Source organism: Varroa destructor, unplaced genomic scaffold (genome assembly GCF_002443255.2).
Source record: "Varroa destructor unplaced genomic scaffold, Vdes_3.0 BEIS01000001.1, whole genome shotgun sequence".
In the NCBI taxonomy this organism is placed as follows: Eukaryota; Metazoa; Arthropoda; class Arachnida; order Mesostigmata; family Varroidae; genus Varroa; species Varroa destructor.
The window spans coordinates 11777890-11793804 of record NW_019211454.1 but is presented as its reverse complement, the minus strand read 5'-3'; the positions used below and the strand labels follow the sequence as shown (position 1 = coordinate 11793804).

Below are 15915 nucleotides of genomic sequence, written 5' to 3'. Positions count from 1 at the left end.
TATGGCTCGGTGCAATGCCGATGGCAACTGATTCACTTAGAGTAACGTTTCGAGTAATAAACTTAGAAACCGACGAAAATCGATAGATAATATTACACACTTGTCTATAATGTATTAATTTAGTTTTAGTTCGAAAGCTTTAGCGGATCAGATACTTTACCCTTTAGCATCAAAAACGATACGGGACAGCCTTTTGTGGTGGCAAGCTTAACGCCAGATTGCAGATGTCACTAAGTAGTTTCGCTTTCTTTATCTGGCAAATGACAATTACATATGGAATAGGTTACCCTCGTTCGGAAGACATTTTAAAGTTTACAGAAATGATTAGTAAAGATTTGATTTCTGTTTGCGACGTACGCAAAATTCTCGAACTCCGTTCTCATATGAAGCTGAATGATTTTTTTTCCGATTTGGCAAACACGTGCGGTAAGCGGGTTCCTAACACCTCACGTACGTTTCGAGTCTTCTTCAAACGACACATTGGAAAGTGGAGTAACACAGATTTGTAGAATAAGCCTCGAGTAAAGGACATAAGCATTTCCCGCTGCAGTAAATAGTGTGCTTTATCTTGGTATAAACAACATTAAGCACGTAATTAGCTCAATAGCATCACGTATCCTGTGAATCAGCGGTTCAACGATCTCAAGGATGACAATTAGTGCACGAATTCAGCCCATTTGAAATGTGCATTTTTTTCCCATAGTAGCTATCCTTGTGTCACGGATATATCTGCTTCATAAACACTGCTGAACTGTCTCAGTTGCTATTCTTGTTTAATGTAAATTTGCTATTTAAACAGGGCCGTTCCCCAGCCTCGTTCGCAACTTCTTCACTACGTATGTCGTTCCCCAGTTGGTGTGGTGGGCATCATCACCCCATGGAATTTGCCTCTGTACCTATTATCCTTTAAGCTTGCGCCAGCTCTCGTGTACGGTAATGCTGTGGTTGCCAAACCTTCGGAGCTAACCTCTGTCACGACTTTTATGCTCGCCAAACTGTTTCTCGAGGCAGGTGAGTATCTAATGAACAGGTTAAGTAATAGGACCTGTCACTCGATTAAAGGTCATTAGCGGAGCCCACGTTAAACAAGCCTTTGTCCAACATGACTACAGTACATTGGATCATTAGGTATGAATTTCTAGCTTATGGAGGAAACTGACAGTTGTTCAGGTTCGGAAAAAGATTATGGATCACACAATTAAAAAGCGTTGGTTCTTAGGATGATGGGTTCCTTCGAAATCTTTTCTTCATATTTAGTGCGGTTTCTAATTTTGTTTGTGTGTAAACGGCTTTTTAATTGTTCGAACAGCCAACGTTTACGCTAAAATTTTATATTAACAAACCGAAAGGGCAGTTACTTCTAACTGGCACAGAAATCGTACTAACAATGCTACCAAGGCCGACCAAAGCGGTTCGGTAACTAAGTAAATAAAACGATTTCGTTAAGCAAATGTTACAGTCCCCGAATAGTCCAGTGATTCTGTATCGTTTAGAATCACTCATGAACTGTGGACGTATCCGTTACCAAGCATAACTTCAATTGTCCATATCTTAGCAGCTTTTAGTTACTATCATACAAATACAATTTTACTCATTGCTTGAATAGGAAAGAAAAAAGAAAGCGTCACTGTGTTCAGTACCCAATCCTTTACGAAATATACCAGTTCTAGTTCTATTACATTCAACGTAAGCGAGAAAAGGACAGCCGCAGAATGCCTTTCAAATAGCTATTCTGTTATGGTAAATATACGAATTTTCTATAAGACGACATTCTATCGTTGAGATTTGATATTCTACTATATGTTATCATATGGCGTTCTCCTGGTATATTTATCTAATCCTAGTAGATACTGTCGAGAAACGCAACTCGACTAGGCTGTAGGAGGTGCGCTTAATCTAGCTCATTCCTTATAGACAGTAAAAAGCGCCTATCAAAACCTAGCAACGGATATTAACAATTCTTTCTCGTTAGGTGTTTGGATCTCCTATATACCATAGACTGTCCACCATTGTCAGCTGTTGTCAGGACACAGACATGCCTGCTGCCGTACCCGTCACAATCACACATACTATGCGCACAAAATACATTGTATCTTGATATTTGCATATGTAACGAACGCGACAAGGATAGACTTGTTGGGCAGCTACGAGGTAAAATTGTCAGACGAATGAAGTAGGATGATTTCTAATTTTTCTTTTTCTTTTTTTCGAGCGAGATTGGAAGGGTGCGCAGCATAGGGTAACGTTGTGTTCATGACAGCAACTTACAGTGAATGAGGCCAAGAACTTTCATTAGATTATTTAATTAGTGGTGGTAGTAAGCAGTGCATGTCATACCCAAACACATTCTGTGGACATCTGAAGACTGCACTATACGTTGATCTTGGATACAGAGAATGTATTTAGCAATCGGAATAAATGGAACAATCATTGATATGTAATATTATTATGTTACGAGTTTTTTGAACCGTTGGTATCGAGCAACCTATGCAAACCTGGCCAGCAACGTTATTGACCCCCCCCCCAACGTGAGTTTTTCCCTCTCATCGACCTGCCTTTAAGACTGGCCATAACCAATATTACGACTACAAATATATAAAACCACATATTAGGCTAGGTCCTCTGGTAAAAGGATGACATCTTCTTCAGAAACCTACTATGTTTTGGCCTAGTAGCTTTGGCGCTGTTTTAGATTTTCGTGAAAATAATGAGGAAAGGGCGACCCAAAGGCTCGTGATGCCCAAGTGAATACACATTTCCGTTTCGACCTGATTTACTATAACCAAGTCCCGTATTTGTATTAAATTACTTTTTCTAGTTTAGTTAGTTCCTAAAGTGTTGAGCCTTTAAAAATGAAAAAAAAATAGCTCAATTAGATGAGTATATTAAATTACGTATTTCAGAACATGTAACTGGGCTCCACATTCAATCGTGCTATCCTCTAAAATAGAAGGCAAAAGAAAGTAGGTCTGGCCGGCCGCCTGCAATATTTACGGATAGATGCAGCCCGAGGGCAAATTACTTAAGTTACCGAATCAGCTAAACTTAACAGAATGCATTCTCTTGAGCCAACGGCCAATACAGGCTGCTGGCACGGGGAGCTTATCTGATACATCAAAGTAACTTCGGCCCTGTATTATTGACAGGCCGGCCTTTGAGGTATATGTTCTTCTCGTAGATGCACGTTTACAAACGATGCTGATGGATTTTGCCGAAGGCAACGGAACATAATGGTGACCAAGGCACCAATTGTTCGCTGTTCTCTGAGCGATGCCGCAGCGGTCAGGATGACGGACTGACAGCAGACTACATCGCACAAAATATACGGCGTTATTTCTAAAAATTTGCTTAAACCATTTATTCCATTATTATGTAGCATTAAGCTCCATTAAATGTTTCACCTAATGTTTACGACTAGCTAATACCATGGTTCGCAGTTCTGCTTTTTTGTCAACCAAACTAGTTCGCCTTTAACGACTACTATTTTTTTAGTTTTTCGCTCCGTTCGTTCGCTTTTAGTTGTCTTCGACTCCTCTGTTTTGAGTCCAGACTTGCCGTCGCTTCAGTCAGGGGCAACGGTAGAATTCTCGTTCGATCCACCCTGCTTTTCTATTTGGAGATGAACCAAAACAATCAGTTATGTGTCGTAGCCCAGCTAAACTGGACTAGCCTGAACTAATATTTTTTTTCACTGGTTTCAGCTAGTGCCTGCTGCCCCGTAAAGCAATCGAAAAGGGCTTATAGTCGTGCCGAGTGCTGTTACCCTATTTCTAAATGCGAGGGCCGTTGTGCATAGGGCTTTCAAGGTTGATCCTCTGCCGCCTGCTGCTACTCGTCCTCGATATTTTCGTCGATTCACGTGATAAATGATGCCGACATATGTCATTAGAGGGCTGCACTGTTAGTAACTATGTTAGCAAGAACAGTATTGTTTCGTAGGCGCTGAACGGCCTTTGTAAGCGCTAGGAGCCGGGACCTATTGAACACGTCGCTGTTAGCCTTAATGAAACAGCGTCTTGTATGTTAACATAAGACAGTAGATACGGGTATTATTGTTGTATGGCTTCGCTCGCTAGAGGGCGCATTAGGGTTCAGCCCGGGGTATTGTCCTGTAGGTTAATAGCTGTTAACGTTTAGCGTACGTACATTTCTACTTTCGTCCAGCGCCAACTTTTTTTTTCTAGACGCATGCCTTCTGTCCTGTATTCCTGTTATAGCCAGGTTTTTCACCCTGGAGTTATACCCGATTAATGATGAAAAGACGACCGCTGGTGCTAAACAGAATCTAGCCATACCTACGGGGCAATCAAAAAGTCGCCGTATACAATAGTTTTTAATAAATTAAAGCGACATATGTTCCTCCGTTGAACGTTATTTGCTTTATAGAGTCTCACCAGCTTGGCTGGCTGTAGCGACCTAAAGATATGCGAAATCGATGTATAGATAGGTCGAAATGGGAAACATCAACAGTATTGGTTGATTTATTGCGCAACAAGATTGTAATTACCCTATATTAGAGCGGTTATGAAAGCACTACGCCTATTTCGAATCATTCGAACTTAGAAGATCCTATACATACGTATAGTCCGTAGAGGTATGGAGTCAATTCGACATGATATCTTGTAGTAATGCTATGTTGTACATTAGCCTACGCCTACCGTTCATCCTAATGGACTCGAATGGAGGACCGGAAGGGTAACATTTTGTACATATTAAACAATACAATAGATGATAGTAAGCATCAAAAGTAAACATCTTGTTTACCAGATTAAAGCTATGTTAATGGTCGTGGCCGGTTACGAGCATCGACCCCTCAGAGGTAGTGGAACAAATATGGGTCTTTTCAATCCACATAGGGTTTTTCTGAAAACTGTCTGCAGCTATGGTCTATCAGAGTCCTAATAAAATCGCATCAAGGTTTGCCACGAAATACTTACTAAGTGGTTTATGCAAGTCTTCAATAGAAACACATGTGCATTGTTTAAAATCTCGGCTGATGTAGAAATATGCGCGAGCAAAAAAAAAAACGACAGTACTATAACTTTTTAAATAATAAATATCATAACTTTTTAGGTAGCTTAGTTGCCGATACTTGTTCAGAAATAAAATTTTAAGTCTTGCAACCGAAGGCTGAGTAGGCGCTGCATCAGACGGCTATTTTCCACCCCAAAGCGTGACGAGGAAACAAGCATATCTTTGCCGAGAATCTTAAAATCCCCAAAATAGCAGACAATCTATCATAACGAGACCTCGGCTTTTTTGGAGTTTCTCGGTTTTTTTTTGGAGGTCTCTACATAAACATCGCCAGCCACACATAAGCACTGAATTTTTGTCGATTCTGAGCAAAGCTCACTTGTGCTCGTTAAGCTACTCCACGTTAAATCCACGTTAAATCGTATAAAATAGAATTTTTAAACACTCTAAAAGGTTTCGTCCGAGCAAAAAAAGGCGCCTACCTGTTTAGAAAAATGACATAATCTATATCATACAAAATCGGGCTGTGCTTTGTTGACGTTTGGCCAGATTCATGGAGTTTTTACAGTAGTGCAACATATATAAAAGCAGATAATTCTTTATGCGAAAAATGACATCAAAGGTATCGATTATCTTCTATTGAAAATTGCCGAAAGGAGTGCAATATTAACTTTGAATATTAACTATTTCAGTTTGGTATTTCGACTCTAAAACGTACGAGGTTGTACCTTTCTAGGCCCCATTCCATTAGCTCATTATTTGGCCAAAGTAAGCAAACCAATATCTTTCATTTTAACGGAAGCCAGTTTGCTCCACATTTAGATGCGCACTGCGTGTATACAGAGGCCTTGGTAGCTACAAAGAACACACCAACTAAAATAAGCTTTTTCGACACAGACGCGGGAAGGTTACAGGCTTCACTCATGCGGGGATAGCCTCGACGTTATACAAATGGATTCGTTTACGATAAAACAAAGATACATACATAATGCTTTCAATACCGGGGTTCTCCTTACAATTACGAAATCCGAACTGTCCAGGCCCAACATATTGAACCAAGGATAACGTTTAGGCCAAAATGTTGACTAAAGGAAGCTGACGGCACCGAGGAATTTTTTGAGACCGTGTTTTTCATACATCTGATAACTTAATCTTAGATTAAATTATCATGGTCGTAGTTGGACATAGTTACATATGTAGAACGTAGTTTTTTTTTCTAATAAAAAAAAAACACTAATTTGACGTGAAATGAATTATATACATATGCATCATTGCATATCTAAACGGTGTATATGTTTCTATCTATCTGTGTTCCATATTGTTTTTTGGTGACTATGGTTCGTGCTATATTCGCCTCACTAGAGCACCGGATATTTGGCGGTACCTGTTGTGGCTATGTGCAATGTTTTTTCTCGTTATTATTATCTTAATATTGGATGGTCTAATGTAAATGGTTTAATTTTGCTACGTTCATGGCTGTAAGTATCCTATTGAACTGTTTAGCAGTAACGTTGCTACGGATTCTCAGATCTTGTTTTTATGAGTTGCATCGAAAACTATGATATTCTATTCCGTACCTTGGAAGGCCTTATTCTACTTGTGGCTGTAGCTCTACTAATTGGGTGCCTCTAATTATTAATGTGTGCATTCATGTAACTTAACTGTCAGGTTTTTGGCCGACTTTAACTTTAAAGTTAATCAATAATATTCGCAGATCAATATATCCTCCATAGCAGTAGTTCCGTTCTTTTATCGAGCGTTTTGCAGTCCTGTTTTAAAATAAATATTTTGTCCGCTAGTTGCTCTAGAACACTGGAACAGGTAGTTCACGGTATTTCAAACTTTATTGAAGTATAATTCTGCGTGCGGCTTTTCCTGTTGCCAGAAATGTTGATTTGCCTATGTTTGCTAAGCCCTTCGTCGATCGTCTGTTTTATCGTCAATCTTTTTTAAAGCACTAAATTGGCAGCGATAAAAAAGATAAGTGAATATTTTATAAAAGAAACATAGTATGGTAAACACGTACCGTTTGTTCTTACCGTCGATGAGATAATAGTACAAATTTCTCTGATAAATATCAGATCGCTAAGACAGTAACTTCAATATTGTATTTGCTTCGTTCTGTACTTATAGGTCTTCCAAATGGGGTCTGCAATTTCGTATTCGGCTTAGGCGACCCTGTTGGAGAAGCTCTCTGCAGTCATCCAAAAATACGTGCCATTTCTTTCACGGGGAGCACTCGGACAGGTACTCGCATCTCAGAAATAGCCGCTCCCTTGGCAAAGAAGTGCTCGCTAGAGGTAAATGGTGTTTTACTTTTTTAAGGCTACTTTCGCTCGTGCGCAGTCTTCTTTTGGGTGTTCTATTAATATTACGAAAATTTAATTAAAAAAAAAAAAAGTTCAATATCAGAAACGTATTTCAAATGAATTAATCCCTGTAAACGAATATTAACATGCAAGGACTTTTCGTCATCGGGTGCAACCACCTTACAATAGTCGTTCAACAGGATCGATGTAATCGAAAGTCCCACGTATAAGTAAGCGTTTGGTGCTACCACCATATTAGAAAATTCACGAAAGTCCTCATCATCTATTTTTAGGATAGAATTTTTTGGATTTCCTATGCTTAATTACTCGACTGAAGCGTTATAAATTACAGTGACACGCCCAGCGTTCCTCTTCTCTTCAATAAGAATTGTCATGTACGCTATTGCTTCAAAAATCTAACAACTTTATACTTTTACGAACATGACCTTTGCTTGATGCGGATCCGTCCAATTGCAAAAGCAGGACACATACTGTAAACGATTGACTAATGGGTGAACTAGACGTTTTGAGGTTGAACTTGTATTAAGGTAAGTTGGCGTGCTCCTGTTTAGAAGATCTCCGCTTTATCGAGCGGAAGAAAGACACAGTGAGATTGCCTCAGGTGGTTCAACACTCGAAATTCTGGGCAAACTTCAGTCTGCAAGCGGATATGATTTGCTTAGGACCCCAGAATAGGAATACGACTGATTGTGCCGATTCTTTCGAGAAAAAATTCTAGGTAGCGGCTCAGTATAACGTTACGTAAGAAGACTAGAAAATTTGTCAATATGATAGGTTTTGATTTATTACAAAGAGTGCTTATTTATAACTATACAATAATTATACGCAATAGAATATATAAGAGAAATTTGCATTGTGCATTGTGAAAATTTGGATGACAAATTTTATAATGATACCATAATGAGTTCAAAAGAAGGAACGTCTTTTAGTTTCGAAGTGTTTTTTTTTTGTTTTTTTTTCGAAGTTCAGTGTTTAAGACTATAGCGCCACAGCAGTTAATCAAGGATAATTGAACCGTTAAGCAAGATGGCCTCAAACGGGAGTACATTACGTGGATGGTGTAAACGTTTCAAGAACGAATACTGAAGTGTTATGATCAACGACGTAAGTGATTAGACATAGGGACCAGGACGACAAGACTATATTGCCGCAGTCAAAGAAGCTTTTCGCAAAAGCACAACTTGAAGTTTAAGGGCTCTGTCGGCTAAGTCTTACATATAACGTGTAACGATTCTATAATTTAAGTACTGAAAATGCGGAAACTGAGTAATAAATGGGTTTCCCGCGAATTGAGTTTAGGCCAGTTGAAAATATTGAATCGAACCAAGTCCTGGAGAGAAATCGAGTTCGATGACAGTGTAGAATAGGTGTAAACGTAAAATTGATCGTTTCACATTAAGCTACATCAAAGGCATCTACTACTATGAGATGTTCGCCGAAAAGAACGCCCGTTATTTTGAGTTCCTTAGGAGATGCATGGGCTGTTAATACGGTAATTGAAAGCACACAGTCCGGTTACTTGAGGACAATGCCACAGCCCATTGCCATGGCAAAACTATTTTCTGGATTGAAAATAGGAATGTTCTACCTCTTATTCTCCGAAACTATGTGCGATTACGGTGTTTTCCATAATCTAAAAAGGGAGATTGGGGAACAAAAATGCCTCACTCCCAATTCACTTTGAGCAACCGTAACCTTTGAGCAAACGCTAGAACAAGCGTGTAAAAATCAGGGGGGTAATTGTACCACATACATTTTCATTCTACCTTAACGAATTCAAATTTATTTAGTTTTACAGTCCACCAGGGTCGCTTGTAAAAGTTTAATATTTAGCTTTGAATAGTATACGTACCAGGTGGTTTCGCAGCCGAGTTTTGGTTCTACACGTACTTTTATGTATGTAATGAGTACTTATCGAATATACGTAGAGGAATGCATCCTGTTAGAAAAAAAATTTAATCGAGATATATTTTTTCCTTATCTTCGATTAGAAAGCCGCAAAACTATCGACGACAAGAATTTCAGATTTGCGTTTATATAACTTTGTGTATTACAATGCTACGCCTGCAGAATATGTTTAATAACTACTTGTTTACCTGATAGGCTTATTAAAGATTCGAACGCCCCGCTAAAGATGCTGCAAACCAGAATATTCTCCCCAGGTCGACTTTAAACTGTTACGCAGACGAGTAGTATAATTCAGCCGGGTTTTAAGGAGTGTTAATAAATTTCAGACCTATTAATGAGGGCAACTATTAAACACCACGAATGAAGGCAGGCTGGTACAATAGCTAGCGGACTATCTAAAAAATATTGAAGACAGCTTTGGACATTGGATCCTAATATATAACACTGACTGACTGTTTGCAACTCTTCTTAGCAAGAAGTATGGTACATGGCCTTGAACGCTTCGTTAGTTCCATAGGCCGGCAGAATATACCGATGCATCACTTAGATTTAACTGTTGTGATAGCAATTGCTTGAGATGTCATGCGTGAGATACTTTCATGAGGCCTGTTCTGAATATTGGTCCATCAATCATTTACGAACAATAGTCAAGGACAACATTATGCCGCTATGTTATGGAATTGCCTTTGTCGTTTTACATGTGCGTGCGTGCGTGCATACACTTCACGTCCTTATGAAGATGGGTGGTAAAAATGCAGCGATCGTGTTTCCTGACTGTGACCGGGCCAAATGCTTGCGAACCCTTCTGCGCGCGTGCTTTTTAAACCAGGGCGAGATTTGTTTGTGTACGAGCCGGGTGTTCGTGCACGAGAGTATCTACAAAGAGTTCTTAGCTGACTTCGTTGAGGAGACCAAGCAAGTTCCAATCGATATCTCTATCTATCTAAATGTGCCTTATCTAATATATACTATGTATAAGCCGTTCGCAAGGTGATTGTATTTGCTAGCCTGTTTTACTATGAGGAAAAAGTAGCACCGTAATTAACAACCTGACTCTATAGACCTCTACCAGTCTAATACTCATATTTATTTAAAAAACGCATAGAAAAGACAGAAACAGACAACACAGTACGATGTCAAGATGTAGCTGCTGGGCTGTGATCTGGCATATGATTCACATTTTAAAACCAGGAGACATAGAGTCATAACTACATTCTATGAGTCATAGATTTGAACTGACGTAGTAATCATATTAATATGGTAATGGCATATATACGTGCCACCACTTCTACTTACTTTCTGAACACGTTATGAAAAATCAGAAGTCTTGTACGAGAGACCACCTTATTGTTTCCAGATAAATTATCAGTCGGGCTTTACTCGTACAAAGAAAACCTGATCACACATAAAATATTACGTATAATTGTGTAGATAATCTTTAGCAGATTGGTTCATAATTATAACTCAAGTAAGTAATACTTAATTTTTATTTTACAGAGCTTTAAAGGTCGGACCTCCAACTGAACGGGATTCATTTTTGGGAGCTTTGATCTCAAAGGAACACTTCGAAAAGGTAAACCTTGAGAGTATGTATTTCTGTTTGTTCTCGTTTAATAGGCCAAAATTAACCTCACAAATAAGTTATTGTGCCTGTAGCATTTCCTTACCTATAATGAATAATGAGTTGTACTCGTTTCAGGTACGTGGTTACATTAAGTTAGCGCATGAGGAAGGTGGCACAGTTCTAACCGGGGGCTTACATCCGGTTCCGGGATTGGACGATCAACATAGCCTGGTATGTATACTACGGCCTTAGCACTTTTTAGATCACTAGTTGCGTCACGGATATATTATATGGTTATATCCCATACTATTTAAAGAACTCGTAATTCGAAATGTTGCCGATTATATAATTGAATTCGAAGCCTTGAAAAACGATGATAGTGTGTTGTTAAATTGAAACGAATCTGAAAAGTGTACTATATTTGTATTACGTTTCCATTTGTAACAAATTACTGGAACAATCATATTTTTGCTTTTATGCGTATATATAGGGTTACTATGTGCTACCGACAGTTATCGAAGGTCTTTCTGCTTCGTCGCGCTGTATGCAAGAAGAGATCTTCGGTCCGGTAGTCTGCTTCTGCTCATTTAGTGACGAGGAAGAAGTAGGTACCACACATTGTACCACAATGTTTACCAATTACTTTCAATAGAAAATAATAGTAGAGTAACGGAAACTAATAATCTAGGGTAATCCTACCTAAACAGATTCAGAATACCTAATTACCCTTTTTTACCATTAGAGAATTCATATGATTTCTACCTTTTTCTCGTATTTTTTGCCCACAGTCCCACTGCAGGGCCCTTATGATAAATCATTGAAGCTAATATAGATGAATCGCCCGCGTAAAATATTGATTATGATTTTTCTTATTAATCATGTTTCCTATAGGAGCTCAAAATGGCGAAAGTTCTAAAAGGATAACGCTCTTTAGTATATAAACACTTCAACGAAATCATTCGATACAACTGCTCGATTCATCGCGTCAAATCTTCCTAAGAAATAAATCAACATCCGATATGCATTACAACTACTAGTAAATTGTATTTGTTTCTAAAATGGGTCAGCCCCGGGCTTATTATTTTCTATCGTACAAGTAGGCCTTGTGGACGTTTGCTTTGCAATCTCCGTCAATCGAAGTTTCGCTGTGTTTGTATAGTAGTTAGGTGATGGAGTAGCTGTTGTATAAGTACAATATTGTTAGTTATATCTGAAAAAATCGCTTAGTATATAGGAGAATAACCTTAGGAGTAGAAGGGGACGAAATTTTTTCTTTTGCGGCACCTACGAACCTTTCTGTTGAGACTACGCCCATATAGATATATGGCCTTCTACGGCTTGAACTACATGCGACTGTGTGATGTTGTTTTCCGTATAGAATGCATCACTGTCTCTTTTTGTCTATATATTTTCGTATTTGTATTACATAATACTCTAGGTTCGTATTCAACCCATAACCAGCATATTTGCATTATCTCATTTAGTTAACTTCGTCTATGAGCAACTAGCAAAGGTAATTCATTACCCCTCATGTCTGGCAAAGCTTTGAGTCATAGTGGAACACAACAGAATTATATTTCGTAAAAATATTTGGGCCAACTGAAATGAAATAGTAAATCTCATTAATTTCATCGTTCAACAGTTTTACTTATTTATTAAAATTATTACAATTTATAGATCCAGCATGGTGTGAGCGTTGTCTCAGGACGTGATTGACCTCCTAAGGAAAAAATCTATTTGTACTATAGAAAGTGAGAGGTGTCAATAGTTGGCTACAGACTGTCCAATTTATCAATCAATTATTTGCATTAATGGTTTAGTAGATACACAATGGTTGTATCTTTGGGTTGCTGCTCACTAGCCTAAATAGTATTCGACTCAGACGCCTGCAAAATGTAACTGCAAGACATCAATGAAGCTAGATCATAAGGCAGATAGTTGAAAAGGAGTCTTAGGAAGATTTCGAGGCCTTAGTGTTTATCTACAAGTGTAAAGTACCTGTAGGGCCCCTATTCAGAACTGAAACAAACGGTTTCACTGCTGATCAATTCAAAAAGAGTTTCTTTTTAATGTTTTTGTCATTGATTACATTTGTTCATTGAGGAAAAGTCATTGGCGTTTCCGTTAGGCTTACGAAAACTAGAGTAAACTCTAAGGGAAAAGCTAAATGCAACGCTAAACCTAATAATATATAACGTATGATGCTGTGTCTAGACTTTTATTGCATAAGTACCGAAAAAAGTTGATCTACCATTAAAGATCTAAATATCCACCATTTTGTGTTAGGTGCTGGACCTCGTAAATGGAGTGCAATACGGACTCTGCGCAAGCGTTTGGACAATAGATGTGCGCAGACTTCACCGCATTGTTAATTACATTGACGTACGTAACCTTCTAGCTACTTCTCCCATAAACTTTGTGGTACCTCACTAGCGTACCATAATCTATGCATGCAGAATCGGCGATTTTAATTTGTGTACATGGTACAGACATACAGCATAACCCTGCTGCGATATATCCGAGGTGTCATATGTTAGTACCAAGATGCAAAACAAAAAGAAAAACATTTTTTTGGTTTGCCTATTACATAGTGACAAGTTCTATTCAATCAAATGTTAAATTAGTAGAATTCAAACGATAACCACCTTAGCTGGAGTCAAAGTCTAGCTGACTCAACGTTCGTCTCATCCCAAAGGTATTAGTTACTTGATTTGCTGGATTTTCAGAAGGACAACAGTCAGTGTTCTGCACCTACGAATCCCACTATCGTTCTACTGTGCTAAAACCGCGAAAAAAACGATGCCCGTCCTTTCAAGAGACTCTAATAGCCTTTTATTTTAAAACGCCCGATCTGTCTACACATGGAATAATAAAGTAAAAGGGCTCATTTTTATCGTTTAGCTCCGACGGAAGGAAAATGGATATGAAAAAAAGCCACTTATACGTGCCAGTGTGAATCAAAGTCTTGCTCGGGCCATTGTTGTACACTATAACTGCGCATTTGCTATAGCCAAAAATAGTTAATAGTACATTGGTGCTCATGTTGAAGGTTCTCTATTGATTATCCCGTGGTATTGGTGTGTTTGAAAAGAACAAAGATAGCTAGACATATCTAGGATTCAACAATAATTGTCATGAGATGAGCGTAGTCGCAGTTGTTATCAAAACAGAATCTTTTTATTCTTTTTACGAAAGACAAGATGAAAAGCTTTGCTCAGAAGGTTCAAACGCTGTAACCAGGATTTGAGAATCGATTAATTTAAGTAACAGCGAGTCATTGCTTCTATCCTTTAGGCCTTTATGATTGTCCTTATCTGTGTTATATAATGTCGCAGCAGAGCCATGTAAATATGGTCTGCACCGTTTACCATCAAAGCTTGGAGACAGTTACCTAACCATAGATCCTCATTCGTGCACGCTTATTTTTCTGCGTAATTTCCTATTATTACCATTACGTACAGCAGAGTTTGTGTGAGTTAGTGTGATGCACGATCGTTGAACAAAAATGGCTTTTTTGGGACAGTGTGTGTAAAGTGTGCAGGCTTTTAGGAAGAAACCCTATCCTAACTTTGCCGATATGGCCTGGATCGTTTTTGTTTTGCATCCAATCGTAATATATAAAGGTATTATTATTGTTATAAAACACTTGTCTATAATACCTATTTAGTTACATATTTTTACTACGGTTTGCTACATGTTCTTACAGGTGGGCACTATCTGGGCTAACTGTTGGCTCGTTCGTCATTTGCATTTGCCATTTGGTGGGACCAAAATGTCGGGATTGGGCCGCGAAGGAACGGAGCCCTCGCGTGAGTTCTATACCGAATGCAAAACTGTTTGCGTTGATTTCAGCTTGTAGATATCAGTGACTAAATGGACTCAGTGGTTATTCCAGGTGATGATGGAGACGATGATAATAAAGAAAACTCACAAATTACAGATGATTCCCTTTTACTTATTTGTTCCGTTGAACAAGAACGCACACATCTTAATTTAGATGATAATCGTAATAGCTATGTGTGTTATACTTTCTATTAGTTCCTTTTTAACTAAAATACTTCGTACAATAATGTAAAGTATCGGGCTAATTTTAGGTATATTTATACAACTTTTTTTATAATATATATATATATATATACGTGATGGGTGACCCATTTTTTGTAAGGGACTGTACGTTGTACACATTCAGAACGTCAGCGTATCCATTGAGCATATCCCATCAATGCTGTCATACTAGGATGCGTGCACTTTCATTTCTCGTTCAAATTAGGTGAATACATCACTAAATTCAGTAAAAGACTTAACAGTTTCCAAGAAACCAAGTTCTTGATGACATTGAGCAATCAGCGACATACAATTGATCAACCTATAATAAATAGTACTATGCAAATTGCCCTTGTAGTCAAAGCTTACCTAATCCTAAACCCGTGCGTTTCAACATGCCCAGCGATTTCGTTGGTCAGAAGCTAAATGTAGTACAATGTTACTATTTCTTAAAACTCCTTTCGGTGTGACATACGTCACACGGTTAGTTACGGATGTCCGGCATTTGGTTCTTTAATTTATCACAACAGATAATCAACGACGTAAGTTTTCATACGCCTCAGTTCTAGGTAGTTCGACAAGAAGCAACCAGGACAGCAGTATTCTACGTAGCGTTAACGTCACGTATGTTTCCTAAACATTAAGCCAGTGCTAATATAGTGGAACATGTTTTTTTTTTGTGTGTCTCTTTAATACTGAATCCGCAGCATTCTTCGATACCCCCCATAACCTTAATGTTCACTTAACTTTCACATAATCCAAATAATCAAGACTCTACAACTTTGATGATACCCAAGAAACAGATCGCATGGGCCACTTAGGCGGTGGCGTACGGATTGCTGCTTTCGACGAAAGCTCGAAGTATAACTGAGCTTATACCGCTTTCTCCATATAATTTTGTTAATAATAAGGGGCACTAGTATTAATATTTCAATTCAACCATAGGTTTCCTGTGAACACGTCTTTGTCATAGGTCGACATTTGTTATTCTATTGTTTACTGGTAGATATATCAACTACCTAAAAAAGATAACACCTAAGCCATATTTTAAATCTACCATCTTACAGTATTAAAAATAGCAAGCAAAGCTTTTAC

The 15915-nt window shown here is 38.4% G+C and overlaps 1 protein-coding gene across 8 annotated transcripts in view; it reads left to right on the top strand.

The window, feature by feature from the left end:
- The window catches only part of LOC111251535 (2-aminomuconic semialdehyde dehydrogenase-like), a 46057-nt gene extending 31337 nt beyond the window's left edge, over nt 1-14720 (top strand). For 7 of the 8 annotated variants that reach the window (XM_086978216.1, XM_086978219.1, XM_086978214.1 and 4 more), the window contains 8 exons: nt 800-1011; nt 7108-7274; nt 9952-10127; nt 10710-10785; nt 10912-11007; nt 11267-11380; nt 13063-13158; nt 14483-14720. In XM_086978216.1, coding sequence (XP_086834342.1) covers nt 800-1011; nt 7108-7274; nt 9952-10127; nt 10710-10785; nt 10912-11007; nt 11267-11380; nt 13063-13158; nt 14483-14635 — 1090 coding nt within the window. In that variant the 3' untranslated portion in view covers nt 14636-14720. Of the gene's footprint in view, nt 1-799; nt 1012-7107; nt 7275-9951; nt 10128-10709; nt 10786-10911; nt 11008-11266; nt 11381-11667; nt 11810-13062; nt 13159-14482 lie in introns of those variants that run through there. The other variant, XM_086978217.1, reaches the window with a different exon arrangement.
- The last annotated feature ends 1195 nt before the right edge of the window (nt 14721-15915 follow it).